The sequence below is a fragment of the Argopecten irradians genome, chromosome 9, assembly GCF_041381155.1.
Source record: "Argopecten irradians isolate NY chromosome 9, Ai_NY, whole genome shotgun sequence".
NCBI classification, from domain to species: Eukaryota; Metazoa; Mollusca; class Bivalvia; order Pectinida; family Pectinidae; genus Argopecten; species Argopecten irradians.
Window position 1 is genome coordinate 10,137,051 of NC_091142.1, and position 18,766 is coordinate 10,155,816.

General features: G+C 35.0%; 2 protein-coding genes across 2 annotated transcripts; one reads left to right on the forward strand and one right to left on the reverse strand.

Moving 5' to 3' along the window:
* The first annotated feature begins 538 nt into the window (after window positions 1–538).
* On the forward strand, window positions 539–11,734 carry LOC138331396 (uncharacterized). Its single transcript, XM_069278985.1, has 6 exons — window positions 539–803; window positions 1,858–2,010; window positions 2,612–2,680; window positions 3,208–3,402; window positions 5,216–5,356; window positions 9,787–11,734. The coding sequence occupies exons 1-6, from the start codon at window positions 645–647 to the stop codon at window positions 9,976–9,978; spliced, it is 909 nt and encodes a 302-aa protein (XP_069135086.1). The 5' UTR covers window positions 539–644; the 3' UTR covers window positions 9,979–11,734.
* A 1,001-nt stretch (window positions 11,735–12,735) lies between these two features.
* On the reverse strand, window positions 12,736–16,868 carry LOC138330826 (uncharacterized). Its single transcript, XM_069278334.1, has 2 exons — window positions 16,736–16,868; window positions 12,736–13,498 (listed from the first exon to the last, which is right to left on the reverse strand). Exon 2 carries the CDS (start codon window positions 13,488–13,490, stop codon window positions 12,756–12,758), a length of 735 nt encoding a protein of 244 aa, XP_069134435.1. The 5' UTR covers window positions 13,491–13,498; window positions 16,736–16,868; the 3' UTR covers window positions 12,736–12,755.
* Between the last annotated feature and the right edge of the window lie 1,898 nt (window positions 16,869–18,766).

The window sequence follows — 18,766 nt, forward strand, 5'->3', positions numbered from 1 at the left end:
AAACACATAGAAGTAACGCTTGATGCTAACTGTATGTGGAGTAATCTTATAGATCTAGGCCAAATTTATTAAAAAAAAAAACGACAAATGAATTATGTAAGTGTATTTTGTAAGCTGATATATGAATTTTTATTAGACCAATTAAAACCATGTATATTGCCAATATCTTTTATTGTATTATTGCTGTGCCACTTATGAGCCATAGAGCTTCAAGTAATTAAAACATTAAACATCTAAATTCTTTTTTGTGTTTGATATCGATGTAAGAAGCAAGATCGGCGTGTGCTAAGGGAAGTAACTCTTTCATGGACATCTCATAAAAAAATCACCATGCGCACTTTTCATGGTGAACTGATTATTGTTACTTGAAAACTATTAGAAAAAAATGGAGATAAGATCATACATATACGCTTAAATTTGTCTGTTCGGTTGATTATTAGATTTTAAAAACTTTGACAAAATATCTTTTATAAAAATAGCGACAGTGAGTTATTCGAATGCACTCATATTTAGATTTGTAAACGAACGCACCGGTGTAACCTCTGTACGCGACCTCCAGGTGGCGCAACAATCGATAAAAGCGGCGCATTGTTTGAAAATATCGTTTCAATCTCAAACACTTTTCAAACTGAAGGATTTGCAAAATGGTTCCCGTATTTGATGTTATACGTGCATTAGCCCTTGTGGCAGGGTTTGCAGTCAGTCAGGTGGATAGGAAGACTGCAATGTTTGCAGACATGGCATTCACATCGTGGTTCGGAGTCGGAGCTATCTTCTTTCCACAATTTTTTATGGGCCAGCAGGTGCGTTGTGTCCCGAAAGTACAATGTCGAAACTGACACACTCCCGTAGGCCTAGACTGCAATATATTTTAAACATTTGAACATTTAAACTTTGTGATGTTTTGTGTACTTTTGACGGCTTTAAACATGCTCTGAATTTGATGTAGAACTCGCCCCACCACAACAACAACAACCTTCACTCACATACACAAACAAGTCCCATACTGATCTCCCTGATGCCTTCCCATTTCGGTTTTTTTGGGGCCACCACTCTGGTTGTAGGGATTTCAAAGCCTAAAACAGTATAAATCAATCATTTAAATGTAATTATTTATAAAATGAAAGAAATTATTATGAGTGAACTTCCAGATGCACAATTTATGTACTTATAAAAGGGGATATTTTTAAATTATTTTACTACCACTATGAGAGTCGATCGCGACTGGTCAGCTTTTTTTCCCCTTCTTTCTTTTTCTTTCTTTCTTTACAAGTTTATGTTTTCATTGGTTTATTCATTATTTTTCATATACGAATATATCTAAGCTTACATTTAAATCTTATATTTCACAATCTCTCCTTTCTAGTTTATCCAATGATCCCTTCTTTCCTTCCCATTAATTCTTTGTTTTATTTTGCTCCCTCCTCCCTCTCTATCAAAACAACTCAACAAGGTAATTATACTGACGAATGAAAGAATGGCAGAGTGAAAGATGTGATAACTATATTCACATTTCATGATTGTATGATTAATGTAAAATTGATAAATTGTTTGACAAAATATAAAAAATTATTAAAAAGAAAATTACTACTAAATGAGAGTCGACTGGTCAGCGGTTTTTTTTTTTAATCAAATGTTATTTTCCTTACTTAGTCACTAATAGTGTCATTATATAATGTTTCAAAAGTGTCTTGTTGTGCTATACCTCTTTACATTGCTCGAGTAATTATTTTCATGCTATCATTTTTAAATATTAATATATATTATTGTTACTGATAGAATGCCAAGCTTGTGTGCTCGTTCTATCTGGAATTTATTGTGTAATAATAATAACTTTTCATTTTCTATTCTACACAGCTGTTCAGTGACAAGACTATTAAGGATCCTGATAACATCTTGATTTACCGCATCTTTGGTGTCCATATTTTGGCACCCATGTTGCTGTGGTACTCCTGCCGAAAGTCTAGAGATGAAAGTGTCATTGGAGCTATGCTTTGGACTAGATCACTGGTAATTTTAACACATTTAGTTTTGAGATGGAAAGAAAGTGATTTTTTTCTTAGTATAAGTTATAACATGAGAGGAGGATATGTAGCAGCTCAGTCAGACTGGAATTCGAAGCGGGACCCTCTGAATGCTATCTAGAAGTCTCCACCGATTGAGCATCGATGATTGGCTTAATCCAATCCCACTTCAGAGTTATAATTACACATTTTGAAAATAATCAATAGAAGTTTTTTGAAAACTAGTGAATATTGTCATGGAGATATATGATGCCACTGAACTAGTGCTGATGATCATTTATCATCAAAACATATTTTCGGTCATATGACAAAGGGACTAATTCATGTAACATATGGTAAAATTTGCGGGACTATTGTTTCAATTGGTGATGAAATGACTCTAAAATATGATATATCTTGGCTGCACTAATGTCATTTCATCAGTTACATTCCATCACCAATGGAGATACTAGTCCCGCACAATCGGTTATCATATTTACATGGTCCCATGCATTGACATACATGATAATATATACTGATTACAAACAACATGTATATAAGGTGTAATTATTTGTTACAGCTATAAGTACTGGTTTTTTTTATTCCAGGGTCTGTTCCCAATGCTGATGGTGATGTTGTATGGACATTTTACATATGCCAAGACGTTCACCGATAGAGTAAGTACTTGTGGATAAAAAATATCATCAAATATTAGCCTGAACATAGTGGTAACTTATTCACCTCTGAAACTTTAATGAACTGTTCAAGCTTTTCAATCAGAAGAGTTCAAATGAATCTTCAGGGGTGAATTTATTCTGTATTTTTTAGTGTCTTAATAACTCAATTAAAGGGATTGGTTAAAATCTTCATTTCAATCAATAATAGTAAAAACAAAGTAACAGACAAAAAATCAACAAGTTCCATTAAATGAGGGTCATTTACTAGATGGAAATATTCTAAATAATTGATGTTTGAATTTTGTCTAAATAAACCTCTTATTTTAATATTCAATACAAAGTAACATTAGTTACAGAATTTCAATAAATGTGACTGGTCATTAAACAATATTAGTAATTGTTTCTAAATCAAGATAAATTAAAAAAAAAATTGATAGTACATATAAAAGTATACAAATGGTATTTATAAGTTTAATTTTATCAATTATGATATTTTGTACATTTTCATTTGATTTTGTTTTTTGTAGCACATGTGGTTTTTTATCCTGTTCGTCGGCTGTACCTTTGTGTCCAATGTCGCTCAGTTGCTGAGAACCAAGCCATCTGTTGGCAGACGAGAACAGAAAGGACCCGTCAGTGTTGTCCTACGACTTGAATTCCTGCTTATGTTCATTTTAGGTTTGGCATCTATGGCTTTCCCGAAGCAATGTCTGACTTCAATTGTAAGTATTTGGAGTCAGAGAACAAGTTTACGCAGTAGCTGCTTGTTATGTCAAATTAGTTGAAAACCATATTGTGATACCCCTATACAATCGTTTCTATATATAAACTCTATGAACAAAAATGTCAATAAATGAACTGTTCCGTCGAGCAGTCCAAAGAACTGTTTAAATTGACGGTTAAAATGTGCTGTTGGACTGGAGTGACGTCACAAATACAATTCATGACTTCAATGTATCCACTGGGTGTTCGGGCAACAGATGATTTGTTGGACCCTCACACAAACTTGTTGTCTTTGGGTCCAACAAATTGTCTGTTGCCCTCACCCCCAGTCAACAACTGTGTACTGTTAAATCAACATAGTTTCGTCACGACTTAATTTTGCAATCTAGACTTCTGGAGTCCTACTTTACTTGTATTTCAAACAAAGATTTATTTTTGTGATATCTTATAGTGAAATTAATCACACATGGAATTTAATTGGTTCACATTAGACTGATAAATTAATTTTTAAAAAAATTGGCTACAACCAACCAATGATCAGCCAACAAGCATATGAGATACTCCATCCTCTTTATTATTTCTACATAGAATTTAGTGATGTCAAATATTAATTGATTATAATACCAGGTTATCTGTAAAATAATCGCATCAGAACTTTCTTTTTATTATAACTTTAGATTAAATGCTAAGTATAGTACTGTAACTTCCTTACCTGTGTTACATCTATGTAATGAGAATTGTCTATCATAGAAAGGAAAATGTTGCTTTTTTTAAGCCAGTAAAGTATTTTGTATAACAAATCCAGGGGTAGTCCGAATGATTCTGACTATATCTATCCGCTTTTTATATACTGACGTGGGCGGATGATAGTCAGAAGTCCGTGCTCTTTCAAAACGCCAAAAGTCAGCGACCCTCACCAGGGTCGCTAGTTTTTCAATGTTTTCTCTTTTCAGGTTTCATGTGATTTTTTGACAATTGCATAGTTTGATAGAAAAATGATTTTTACACTACCTTGACATGTTGAAAAAGGTAAATTATATCTCTCAGCGTGCAACTTGTGGTATTTCTTTGAGACTTCTCAAATTTCCCGGCTAGATCATCCATATTGGTTGAAGTTATCACATGATTAAAATCTTGCCGGAAGTCAAGGGATATCCTTTTCATCAATGCATTTTTAACCTTCATTTTCTGACGTCACTCAAATTCTCGCGAGATTGGTTTTGGCAGCCATATACAAATAACGTGCTGAAAATGACGAAGTCCGAAGAAACTGGAGGAAATGCATTTGTTAACAGTCGTTTACACATATAATTGATATGGAAGGTAGTGTAAAAATAATTTTTCTATCGAACTATGCAATTGTCAAAAAATCACATGAAACCTGAAAAGAGAAAACCTTGAAAAACTAGCGACCCTGGTGAGGGTCGCTGACTTTTGGCGTTTTGAAAGAGCACAGACTTCTGACTATCATCCGCCCACGTCAGTATATAAAAAGCGGATAGATAGTCAGAATCATTCGGACTAAGCCAGGGGTTTCATTATCTTTCAGGAGAGGCAGTAGAATTGCAATTTCAGGGGATACTTTTCAATACCATCTAATGTAATTTAGCCCAAATCAGGTGGTACCACAGCCAGGTTCAACCAGCAAAGAGTACCAGGTACCGCCTGATATTAAAACCCCTGCAAAGCCTATTTTTGAAACATTTGTACTCCTTTGGTTTTCTTCGTGTATATGATTACTTGAACACGCAAATATATTTTAGCATGGTGCCTTCATGATAAATACTATAAATTATTTAACTCTATTTACAGATTGCTGATCCAAAGAACTTCCAGCTACACCTTGAGCGATTATTTGGTGCCATTAGCTTCAGTCAGATTTTCTTGGCCTGGTTTGCCCTGAGCTTCAGAGATAATGAGGACAGAAGAAGATATTTCTGCATGAAGCTCACAGTAAGTTATCCTCAAATATTCATTTTCAAGTGTACACGGAACGGAAAATTATATTTTGATATGTTATTTTGTTTGATCTCCTGACAAGAATTTTGAAAACCACATCAAAATCGGCCGCTTCAGTACCGAGATACCGCCTTCCGAAGTGCTCGATTTTTACCTGTATAACGACTGCTAATCAGGGTATCGGCCGCTCACCCTGATTTGGGGAATAACCGGATGTGACGTCATGAGGACAACGGCAGTGTGAGCTGTACATGTTTGGTTGTGGAGTTATAGCACAAAGGTGGACATATATATATTTCTGAAATGGGGTTACGAGAATTTTACCAATATATATACAGTTATGATGACGATTTTATCATATTATATTTACAGGGTTCGCACAGGCTTGAAAAGGCCTTGAATTTTGAGTGTCTGCCTTGAAAGGCCTTGAAATTGATATAAGGCCTTGAAAGGCCTTGAAAAATGGTCGTATAGCCTTGAAAACATAATTATAGGCCTTGAATTTACTTAATCTATCACAGACATCTTCTAATTTTGGTGGTTAATTGCAGAAAAATCGTTAAAAATTTTCTTAACCCTTACCACGCTTATCACGGCATATTGACAACAAAATGAAAATGACGTTTGTGGAATCTCTAGAATGTACCACCTGTTATCGGTAATATGATACTCGGAACACATCTGGTTTTTTCACTATCTAATAAAAGAAGAATCAGGGTCTCCTGTGGGTTTGTTATTTATGAGGGGTTAAGTAATAATAAGATATAGATAGATAACTGAGCTGGATCAGTCAGCATCACTAGCCGGCTACAAAAACATGGCGGGGAGCCTGGCTATCGTCAGAAGGTGAGGACAATAATGATGACTGCATTTTAATATCATTTTAAATTCTGACAGTGAATTGGATTAGTTTAATGGTTTTCTTTAGATATTGTTCAAGGCAATTCATAGTTAAAGATCGGCAATTTGAGATGGTAAAATCATAGTTAAATATCGGTATTTTGAGACGGTACAATCTCCAAAAAGATCGGGACCTTCTTACAGATGTTGAGATAGGGTGAGAGAGGGATGGTTATGAGTTAGATATAGCGATGTATGGGAAAATTAGAGGAATTGAAGCATCTGTAATGTCAAGCTTGTTCAAGCAAATTGAAGTTATAACGGAAGACTAAGAGCATGGCTTTCTAGTTTTTATTTGACAATGATGTGATGGTTAGATTGAAATTTCTCAAATTATTTATTCACTTAAAACTGTCTGCAAATTCGTCAGATATCATCAATATAAAGGATTAATGCGAGAAGAATGAAAGAAACATTTTTATTTTCCTGTCAATATGAAATTCTTATGTTTATAATATGGCTATAAGGGCCTTGAATTTTATCATCAAAGGCCTTGAAAAGGCCTTGAAAAGCCTTGAATTTCATATCTTGATTTCTGTATGAACCTTGTATTAGGAAATATTGCAACTGAAATTTATGTATAATCTGTCTAAAGGCATCACCTTGTGTACCTTGTGTAAACTTTTATATATGCACGACTTGAGAGTTTGAAGTTATAATATAAAATTCATTTATAGCTATAACGTGTTTCTCTTCCCCTTTAAGCTATATATGTTGACATGTGTTATTTAAACAATCTTCAACAGTACATTTATTGATCATATAGATTATCATTTTTGGTATCATGTAATGATCGATATTGACCAAGAATTGGATATCCGAAATCTAGTAACTATCAGAAATATCAAAATTCTGACATTGTGCATTATATTTGCATTGTTCTTTCTCGACATGTCATTTGTAAATAATTTTGCAGTTTCTATTATAAAGATACATATACATGTAACCAGAAACATTTATGATGTACAAATGTATACATGGGTGTTTCTGAAGTATATACATGTAGTGCTTGATACACTTGTTATATGTTACGTACAAACAGTATATTTTACTTTTATTTACAAATATGACATTATACAACAATAACATGATGGTCTATCGCTAACTTACCTGTGGACTGATATTATGATACGTGACGTGTGCTAATCGACAAAGCGTGACTGGTCACTAAACACCTTTCTTACGTATCCCCCTCATTAGCCAGGGTTGACTATGCAGTATAGTTACTGCGGTATACAGGTATAGAGATTAACGCAGCATGACATTGGCTATTCGGAAGTATTCTGATTTTGATTCTTGATATCTGCTATTTGTATTAGACATAGACATCTTCAGCTTGTCTGACCCGTGCATGATTTATTTTTCAAGTAAAGACACTAATGAATGAACTTAAGCGAAATATCACCTAGTCGTCAGATGTGTGAAAGCTGAATGTATTTCGTCAAAAAACAATTAGATTGGAAAATATCACTCCGTCTAAATTCTAAATATTTGTTACGGTTTTCAAAACTTGGTATATAGAATTAAATTCACCAAATCACAGTAGAATTAAATGACAAACATATTTACTGGTAATTTAGCAATGATATTAAATGTGAATTATAGGGATGGGTATCGCGAAAAATTTTGTATCGCGATACATCATAAGTGTATTATGATACGTATCATGATATTTTGGTATTATTTTTGTACAAAAAGAATTGCATGTTTTTTTCTGTCAATCACCTAAATAGAGTATGGTATAAATGTTTTGTCAATATATCACTTTTATTCTTGTTTTTATCTAAAAAATGCGAGATAATGTCTGTGTTACTTCCGCTCGATGTTTTGCAAACACTTACTACTGGACGGGACTCAGTAGCTGGGTGATGGTGACGCAAGTGAGTCGTCAGGTTCCTTGTTCCGCCACTACATTTAACGATTGCCGTACACAATCGACATCAAGCGATGCTTTCCTCGCTATTTCTTTCCCCTTTACGTACTATAAGGCCAAAATGCTGCCATACAACCGCTTTAGCTTGGGATTTTTTACAAGGTTATCATTCGTGCTTATGAAGGTCGCCATTTTGAAACGTTACTAAGCACAAGATCAATCATAATCTACGTATAATAACATCCCAAAAATCCATCTTAACCTATACATTTGTCTGAAATGTTGTTAAAATATATATTTCAGTTTAAATTTTTATACAAATTCTCATTTTAAAAATATTTCCCGTCAAAAACAAAATTTTCACGGAAATATACGGAAAATCCCCGAATGATTCCGAGTGAACCGATACAACTAAATCGTACCGCGATACGTATCGTTTTCAAATTGAACCTGGATATGTCGGTATACCGATAATACCGTGCACCACTAGTGAATTAAGTCACACAAACGATTTCAGACATAACACAATTAGTAGATGCACTTGCACATATGCAAAAAATTCTTTTAGAATCGTACTTTAAGTCGTATGGGCAGGTTTTATGAAAAAGTCAGAATTTTGTGAAGTGGGTTCAAGGATTTATTTGACCAGTAGTATAGACATTAGACGACCCGAGTCAGGTTTTGGGTAACATAAGACGACCCAAGTCGGGTTTTGGGTAACATAATCAAGAACATATACGTCCTTGATATCATATTCATGTATGTATATATGGTTCCAAACGCCTCAGATATACAACGTTCATGGGTTATTATGTACATTTTATTGTGTATAATTATGCAGTAATCGCGCAGAGATGTTCATTTATCTACGACAGGTACATCAATATATGTATGGTATAAATCCCTACATTTGTATTTCCAAGCGTATTTCAAATTCATATCTGTGATTGAGATAATATTAAATAGGTATTGGACATGTACAAAGGTATTTGTGTCTTCAAAATCGATGTTTACAAACAGATAGTTTATATTAGATGGCAGACACCGAATATCGCCACTCTAACTTATGCGAGTAGAGTCGATCCCATTGTCCTCGTGACGTCACAGGTCAGGGGTCCCGAATCGGGGTCAGTGGCTTGGGGCTTCAGGTGTGTTATAGAGAAAAGTCGCATTATCTCTAATACCGTAATTGCTATGAGACTCGTACTTTCCCCATTCTTAATTTTATCCAATGATGCATTGATCAAGCCTTATATACCAAACCATTCCGTGTACACTTTAAGTTAATTTAAATGTGACTGAAAATTTGTAGGGCTTTCCAATGTTATTTTTGTATGAGTTAACCAAAAATATATTCATTAGATAATGAGCACAAAACAAATTAAAGCCCTGAAAAGGATTTTTCTCAAATTGCATTATTATTCTTACACATTTTAGGACTAGTATACAAATAAATTTTATAAAAGGCTAATCCAAATTTGTTTCTATTAAGTGCCTTCAATGTTAAGTGCTACAATTTGTTTAGTGCCCTTAATGGGTTGAAAAGTTTCATTAAAATTGGTCATTTGTTTTTCCAGAAATCTAGACAAAAAATAACAATAATTTAAAAAGAAGAAAAAAAAAGAAAACATTATTTTCTTTATTGTTGTAGTGTACATTACTCGGCCTAGGATGTGTAGCCTGTGCCTTCTACGATGGAACACTTAATGCAGAGCGACTCCGAGTATTCCTGCTCTGGGCAATTCCATCAGTCCTGCCTGCAGTTGGGCTCTACCTCTTGTCCGAGGGCGATCGTGCCACTTTGACCTCCAAGACATACTACACAAGGTCAAAAGCTTCATAGTGTGACAGTGACAGCATATAAATGTATTCCCACATTTTTGCACAGTTAACAAATTTGGCTGTCTTGTATTTCCCCCCAAAAATTTATTCCCAATTGAAAATATTAATGTTTTGAAGTGACAGACATTTAAATATGTTTGATAAAGGGTTTGATTTTTGAGCAATCTGTAAAAAAAATCACTATTTATCAATTCTAGCATTTTGGATACCAAAACAGCAAATATTAGGAGGAAAAAAACCTACCACATAATTGTGGTATGGTACCATATATGGGAGATAACTCTATGCACAAGTTCAGACGGGAGGACCCACAGCACTATTAGAGTACAGGGATATGGTATAAGGAAGAAAACTACACAGCAGCAATGTTACAGGCAGCATTCATTGAAATAAGTGCAATGTTAATTTTCAGGGGAATTTTTCTGTTGGTTTTTACATGCTAAGTGCAAATGTTCGTCTCTTTACCCTAGCAGCTTTGGCGAGTATCAAAAGTTAGATCTAAATTATTATGAGGACTTTTTCAAAGGACTTGATGACTTTTTTTTTTTTTTTTTTGTAAATTTCCAAAGTACTGTACATTTTACAAAAATAATTTATCTTCTCAATTTACTAGTTTTTATTTTCAAAAGGTCCCTTATAAGTCTCCTTATGTGAAAAAAGTCTTGACAACGATGATACAACGAATGTAGTGTTTTTGATTCTCTACATTTGCTTATGTATGATAAACCATGTTTTTACAAATCAATTTTCCTGGTCTTCACCGATTGTTTATTAACCTTTTATATCATTGTAAATATATTCTCTTAGAAACAACTTACTTCCATGCTGTAAAAGATTTTGATATGTTTTGATGGAATTCACGATTTTATTTTTACAATTGACCTTTCTTTAGCTTATATATTTTACAATTTTTACCTGTGAAGATATTGAATATCACACAAATTGTTTATGTATACAGTGTATAACAAATTAATACAGTGCTGCTAGTAGTATCAACATGATGAAATTATAGTATATTTTGAGTGTGTGTGCTGTCACTTTGTAAATAATCATTGTATCAATTCATTGTCATTTCTTCTCAATGTATTTAGTGGTCAAATATAAAATGATATAATTTGCATACTACAGTTATCTGCCCTTGTGGGTAGCCTAGGTATTAATTGTGACTTTGTGTGTTTGTGATTGGCTGGGGTTTTTTATTAGTTTAATATCCTATTAACAGCCAGGGTCATGTAAGGATGTGCCAGCACTGCCAGGTTTGTTGGTTGAGGATACAGAGAAAATGATGTAAATTGCACAAACAAAATAATAATGTAACCATGGATACCTACACACAAGGGAGGTAACTCTGTAATTACCTACAAGGGAGATAACTCTGTAACTACCCACAAGGGAGGTAACTCTATAACTACCCACAAGGGAGGCTACTCTGTAATATGTGAAGACAGAAGAGTATTATTCATTGGCAAGAATTGGCTAACTACTAGATGAAGCTCAACTGATCTGATCATCATTCAAAGGTTATATAATCAATTTATTAAGTAATTAATTATTTATATAAACTGATTGTAAATAAAGAAAATTATCTACATAAGTGGAGCAGTCTAATGGTATATACATGTACCTTGTAATTCATGGGAAATTACCAAATAGGCTCTGGAAAACGATCAATTCTGTATTTTGATGAAATTGCCATATTTTAATCAAAAATATGATACAACTGTATCTCATGTTGTAATAAAGGATTGTAGTATGTGTTTCCGACTTTTACTTTAATATTAAAGTGGACAGTCGGGCAAGGATGGCTAATGTCGGTAAAAATGGTGTGAATGTATCCAGTATAATTTCTTATGAAATGGAAAAATAAAATCTCTCTTCAAAATCTGTCTGCGTGCGAAGAAATTAATTTAAAGTATGGGAATTCTAAAACGTCCTCCCGGCTCACGATATCCGTTGTTACATTTCCACACAGCCTCGCTTTCAATGCTTTCAACTTTTCTTTACTTAAATGGTCAGAACTGGGAAACGTAAGCAGAACTTGACCGTTGTATTAATATGTGAGAACTTTTGGAAGGCCAATGAACGCATTTAGACTGGTTTTCTTTGCCCGACTATTCACTTTAAACTATAATATTACTGGGACCCTACTTGCAGTGAAGGAACAGTAGTTGTGCTTTGGAAAAAATTAATGGTTGCATCTCATGAAAGACATTATTTCCACAAAAACAAAACAGCACAATCATAAAGTTTTCATCAGTAGATCTAGACATTCGGAAATCTGGACGCACAGTAGAACACAATCACAACTACTATTCTGTCACAACTACTGGTTGGGTCCCAGTACTAGTGAAGTAATCAATGGTGTGATTTGAACTGAAGCCGACCGGTGCAATAGCATGAAAAAAAGCACGGGCGCTTAATTAATATGACCAGATTTGGGCAAATCTTTCACAAAATTATTGCATAAATAAGACATTTATAAAGCAAAAGAATCAAAAAGAGAAATCTTAACGTTTTTCTTAATTTCAGTCTGTATTTAAATTTTTGTTCAGATATTCTTTTTTCGCGTGGAAATTGGAGGCTACATGTAAGGGAAGTAACTCTAATAAGATATCGTTTCTATAAAAATGGCATAAATGAAGATAAGCATACACGTGCGTGTTTCGGGTAGTCTTATTCAGTTGACTTTATCATTTGAATTTCATGTGCGGCTGCAGAGAGAATGTCTTTAAACAATAAGAAAACAAATCTTTCTCTAAATATTTTAAATTTTATTCTTTAATTTGACGACTGAAGTGACATTCGTTTCTTCTTAGCTTCATTGTTAAGTATTTTCCTGACGGTTGTACTGATGCAAAATTGTTGCTGGCGGAATGCCGCCATTTTGTCACTGGGACTTGAGTCCAGATACACACAGTGATCGGGGCATTCTTTCCCGAGGAATTCCATAACCATCGACAGATCCGAACTTCCGTATAGCTTTGTCATCTTCTCTCTGCTCTGGTTAATTAGGTATGAAAGACGGCCTACAAATTCTCGGTAGGAGCTCGAGGTACGAGTACGTCCGGCCATTGTTGCCCGGAACATGGAGCCTTTCGCTAGCTCTGGATTTGGGGTCGTCCTGACGGGACGTGTCTGTGCGTCCGAAACCATCCTCCCGTTAGGTGACAGTGGCGGAAGACGGCTTACAGAACTCGTATTTGGACCGTTGTGGAAACTATCGGACATAGATGGTATGGCTACCCGATATATATTGGAGATGTCCTTTAACCGTTGTTCCATTTGCCGGGACATCTTTTTCTCTTCTTGATGGATCCGTTTAATTTTGGAGTTGCGTCGGTCAATTTCGCCGACGGTGAGATCGGGCGACGGCGGCGGCAGCTGTGTGCTGTTGTAAACGTTGTGAGCGTCCATTGCAGCTTTCTCCGCCATTGCTTTCACATCGTAGAAAACAATTTCACCCCGGGTGGTCCTGTTACCGTCTGCCGGTCGCCAGCGTCTGATGTCAGACATTGTAACACCTAAAAATTAAAATGATATAAAAATTCTCATGATGTATTCCTGAAACTGGGTTTCCCATGACGGTTTCTTATTTAGTAAAGCATAAGACACAAAAAAGCGTTGCACGCGCCATTTCTGCTGTCGAATACTGACAAAAGCATTGCGGAGACCATAATTAGAGTATGCCTGCTTAGTCTGAGACCCTAACATCATATCAAAAGTAAACAAGATAGAGATGGTATAAGCTAGTTTTGTGCGTTATTCAATCATCATTTTGTTTAATATTTGCGGTCAGATGTATATATCATCATTATTTTTTACGGGAGAAGACCGATTATAAGTTTTGAACTTGTGTCTAATCCCATTTGTATATTACATGCATATAAAATATGTTTAAATTTAAAAAAAAATATGGTATAGCGCAGCGCAGCCAGATTTGTCACCAACACATTTCAAAACATCTCTGGTGTTAGTGACATATTACAAGACTTAAACTGGCAATCCTTTGAATACAAACGGGGAACTTGGAACAAACATACGTCTCCGGCATACTACACCTTTCAGTCGTTCATCACTACTTCTAAAAATCTGTTGAGCTACAATATTGCAGCTGACGGAGAATTGTGCGACTTTCAGCCCTCCACAAAATAAACATGTACATGTATGTATAATTTCAATTTCGCCGACGGTGAGATCGGGCGATTTATAATGTATAGTCTTCTTACCTCCCCATCTCGCCCTACCAAACATGCACACCCGGACTCCTTTCAAACAATTATATGCAGAACAAACAAACTCAACCATGGTCCAGCTTCGTAAACATTCATTAACTATAAGGAATCCCTTAACTTACAAATCTCCATATGAAAACGTTAAGGATTTTATAGAAGCGCCCTCTTTACTTAAGATTTATCCTAAACTTCTGTAATGTTTTTTCTGTGGAAATTTTAAGTTCAGGAATTTTCATGAAACTGCCCACAGACTTTTAAAAACCCCACTATAAAATGTAAATGTTACACAACATTTTTCATTCGGACGTTATATATATATCTTTGTTAACTACAATGTTACAATACGATGTGTATTTAAATTTCAGACAAATTATTACATAAGTTAGGTGATTTTGTTAGTGACAGACGACAGCAAGTTTATCTTTGTTAGTGACAGACGACAGCAAGTTTCTCTTTGTTAGTGACAGACGACAACAAGTTTCTCTTTGTTAGTGACAGACGACAGCAAGTTTCTCTTTGTTAGTGACAGACGACAGTAAGTTTCTCTTTATTAGTGACAGACGACAGCAAGTTTCTCTTTGTTAGTGACAGGCGACAGCAAGTTTCTCTTTGTTAGTGACAGACGAGAGCAAGTTTCTCTTTGTTATAGTGACAGACGACAGTAAGTTTCTCTTTGTTAGTAACAGACGACAGCAAGTTTCTCTTTGTTAGTGACAGACGACAGCAAGTTTCTCTTTGTTAGTGACAGACGACAGCAAGTTTCTCTTTGTTAGTGACAGACGACAGCAAGTTTCTCTTTGTTAGTGACAGGCGACAGCAAGTTTCTCTTTGTTAGTGACAGACGACAGCAAGTTTCTCTTTGTTAGTGACAGACGACAGCAAGTTTCTCTTTGTTAGAGACAGGCGACAGCAAGTTTCTCTTTGTTAGTGACAGGCGACAGCAAGTTTCTCTTTGTTAGAGACAGATGACAGCAAGTTTCTCTTTGTTAGTGACAGACGACAGCAAGTTTCTATTTGTTAGTGACAGACGATAGCAAGTTTCTCTTTGTTAGTGACAGACGACAGCAAGTTTCTCTTTGTTAGAGACAGATGACAGCAAGTTTCTCTTTGTTAGTGACAGACGACAGCAAGTTTCTCTTTGTTAGTGACAGACGACAGCAAGTTTCTCTTTGTTAGTGACAGATGACAGCAAGTTTCTGTGGGAAACAGTTACTGTCAGAAGATTCTTTGTAAAAAAAGAAATAAGTGTTCCCCAAGGTTCGGTTCTCGGATACTTGCTCTTTTGTACATATATTTTAAAACTATTTATGATGGCGTACTTACTATCGATGTAATTAAAATTTGATGTTCATTATCTATTCACAGTAAACTTTATTTAGATTACCTTACTATATTTGTATATGTTCAGAAGAATCTCCATTAATTATCGAAGACAAATATAGCAACGATGAATCCAGTTAGTTTCCTTAACTTATAAGGCCAAACAAATGATATGTCTATTTAGGGTTACCAGACCGACGCTGATTTTTTACCCCGATGCTATTTTGTTTTACACTTTTCTCTGATATTTTTAAAAGTTGGGATTTCCACCTCAGACTCCGATTCCGACCATTATTTTAGAGTGAAAGACACTAAAAAAAAAAAAAAAAAAAAAAAAAAAAAAAAAAAAAAAACAATCCCGACCTACCGACCCATTTTTTATTTATTTTTTTTGCAATTGGAACCCTAAACACACATATTTTTTTGGCCTAAGACTACAATAGAGGCTTTGCTGATTTCAAACAAAATAAGATCAGATTAAGTGTAGATTTTGTTGGTCACCAGTATTCAACGCAAACGCTTAGGTGTATTGAATACATTTGTAAAAACACAGTGATAAAAGTAGTTTAACGAAGATATAATATATATACTCATTCGGAGGACGTTAGATTAAATTTTAAAAACACGTTTATTATCCACGTTACAATATTGCTGTAGATTGTTTTATGATTAATTAATAATTAAATTTGATTTCCTCTATCATTCATTCATAACAATAGTCATCAATGTAAAATGTAAATGTAAATTATAAGTCCTTTGTCATCATTACAATTTTTGTTCGCAACAATATTCCACATGGCATTATTAACCCTTGAAATTTTCCTCTGTCAGTATACGAAGTTCTTACAATACGGTACATTGTGGTTACTGTTTCCATTGTCTGAAGATATTCCTGAACTCGCATATATTACTACCCGGTACATTTATGTTCAAGTTAAAAAATATATTCAGCTGGGAAACAAAGTCCTGTCGAGTGGCCCGGCGAGGCTCTGGAATCGAATCTGGGTCTCCGGCGTAAAATATTCACGACTCTGTACCGACTCAGCCAAAGAAGCATATTATTTGAGTGCCAGAGACCATGAACCCGCTCCTTTTATACATTTAACATTAAATTAGCTTGGATGCCCCTAAATCAATGGATAAAATATCTTATACATTTCATAATAGGAATATATTTCACTAAACATGTACACGCAGAATACTTACACGGGGCTTCCCAATCCAAAGCCAAAGATGAGTTGTGAGCGCTCTGTTATCAGGACATAGTTAGAGACCACAAAGAAAGCATTCTTCGGCCACGGTTACCAGGATCGTGCGCAATAATGAAGGTGACGTCATGGGACTAAGGCCTTTATGACGTCATATTTTTACCACGCAGTGTCCCTATCTTCATTCATTACGACTGATACCGGATATTTTACACATGCATATGTTAGCCAATCAGAAGGTAATATTTGAATGTATAAGACAATTATGCAAATGAATTTGATTTATGAATATAATTATATAGGAACCGATAAGATGTCCGGACATATTGTCCTCCAGCTCTGAATCGCAAGTTCGAATCCCATTTGACCTGTACGTGGGTCTTCTCCTGGAATTCCGACTTTCATTCACCGCCTAGCCTTTAGAAACCTGACACTTCATTAAAAACCAATTTAATAAACAACATTCTGAGTTCAGATTCTGCCACATAGTTGCGATGGATTTTGTTGTTGTTACAATATCGCCTTTCTTCCATGGTCAATCCGTCCGTTAACAATATTTCAAGAACAGCGGCAATATAATATATGAATCTAAATCGAGATATATGTATATATATATATCGCCATGGAAAACTCGACCTTTAGACTTAAAAATGAATCGCATAATACATATCGCATTTTGGGACCAATCTGTTCACAATTGGCCACAAGGCTTTGATCTTGGCAGTAAAAGTTTATTAGCGCTATTTCTCAGAAAGCATTGAAGGTATTTTTCTCAAATTCCATAGATAAATAGATATCTTTATTTCTACCATGTGTATGAATATTGCAATATGATCAACAATATCGCAGACTAGTCGCCGTCTTGGATCTTGATAGCTGAAGGTTGTTACCACGATATTTATCAGAAATTACTGAAGGGATCTGTATCAAATTTCATATGTATACATTTTGTAGGCTCCACATAGGCCTTAGATTTTCTTAATGTATTTTGGAACCCAACTTCGCCAGCCAAGGATATTCAGTACGATATTCTCCCTACAGTTTCAGGTAGAGTATTGATTACCTTTGGCTAGCGAAGTTGTTTTGGACCAATCGGTTAACAAGATGGCTGACAGGCCTTCATCTTAGATTTTGATAGTCAAAAATTGAAAAGCAGATAAAGGATCCCTCTTAATTTCAATTGTCATAGAAACTGTACGTGATTCAATTAAGAATACGGTCATTTTTTGCCTATGATCTTTACTGAGCAAAACATCGATGTAATGTTTTCTGTGAATTTTCTGTCCACGCGTACACGTGCAAATCACACAGGAACATTGTTGAGCAAAGAGCGCACATTACTCGAGTTTTATGCTTATTTACTCGTAAGACTTGTAGGCTTTTCAAATCGCATTTCGTCCGTCTGTCCGTTAATAATTCTTGTTATCGCTATTTCTCAGAAAGTAATGAAGAGATCTTTCTCAAATTTGGTATGTATGTTCCTAGCTAGGACTCTTGTTGTGCACATTGCATTTTAGGGGACCGATCGGTCAACAAGATGGTCGACAGACAGCCATTTTGGATTTTGATAGTTGAAGTTCGCAACTGCTATTTATCGGAAAATACTGAAGGGATCTATATCAAATTTCAGTTGTAGGTCTCCCTAGGGTCCTGTATGTAGTTGTGCATATCTCATTTTTGAACCAATTCTTCAACAGACAAGCCATGTTGCGTTTTGATACTTGATGTTTGTTGCCGCTATTTCTCAAAGTACTAAATGGATCTATCTCAAATTTCATAATGTTTTGTTTAGATTTCCTTAGAGCTCTAATTGTGCATATTGCATAACATAAAAATTATCCAAAGGAAAGCATTACAAAAGTTAGGAAGGTTAAATTCCTAAATTCCTTAACTTAAGATTTCCCTTAGCATCTGGAATTATTTCTGTGCAAAAAATTATGCTTTGGAATTCCTCAATTAAATTTAAGGACTATTGATATGAAACTGGGGTCTGTGATCAAGGTATCGAAACTTATGACAAACACATACG

Excerpts from the sequence above, each read along its gene's own strand:
- LOC138331396 (XM_069278985.1), top strand. The coding sequence starts at position 645 with ATGGTTCCCGTATTTGATGTTATACGTGCATTAGCCCTTGTGGCAGGG. Across the intron at positions 3,403-5,215 it reads AGCAATGTCTGACTTCAATT|ATTGCTGATCCAAAGAACTT; the intron begins GTAAGTATTTGG and ends CTCTATTTACAG. Across the intron at positions 5,357-9,786 it reads ATTTCTGCATGAAGCTCACA|TGTACATTACTCGGCCTAGG; the intron begins GTAAGTTATCCT and ends TTATTGTTGTAG.
- LOC138330826 (XM_069278334.1), bottom strand. The coding sequence starts at position 13,490 with ATGTCTGACATCAGACGCTGGCGACCGGCAGACGGTAACAGGACCACC.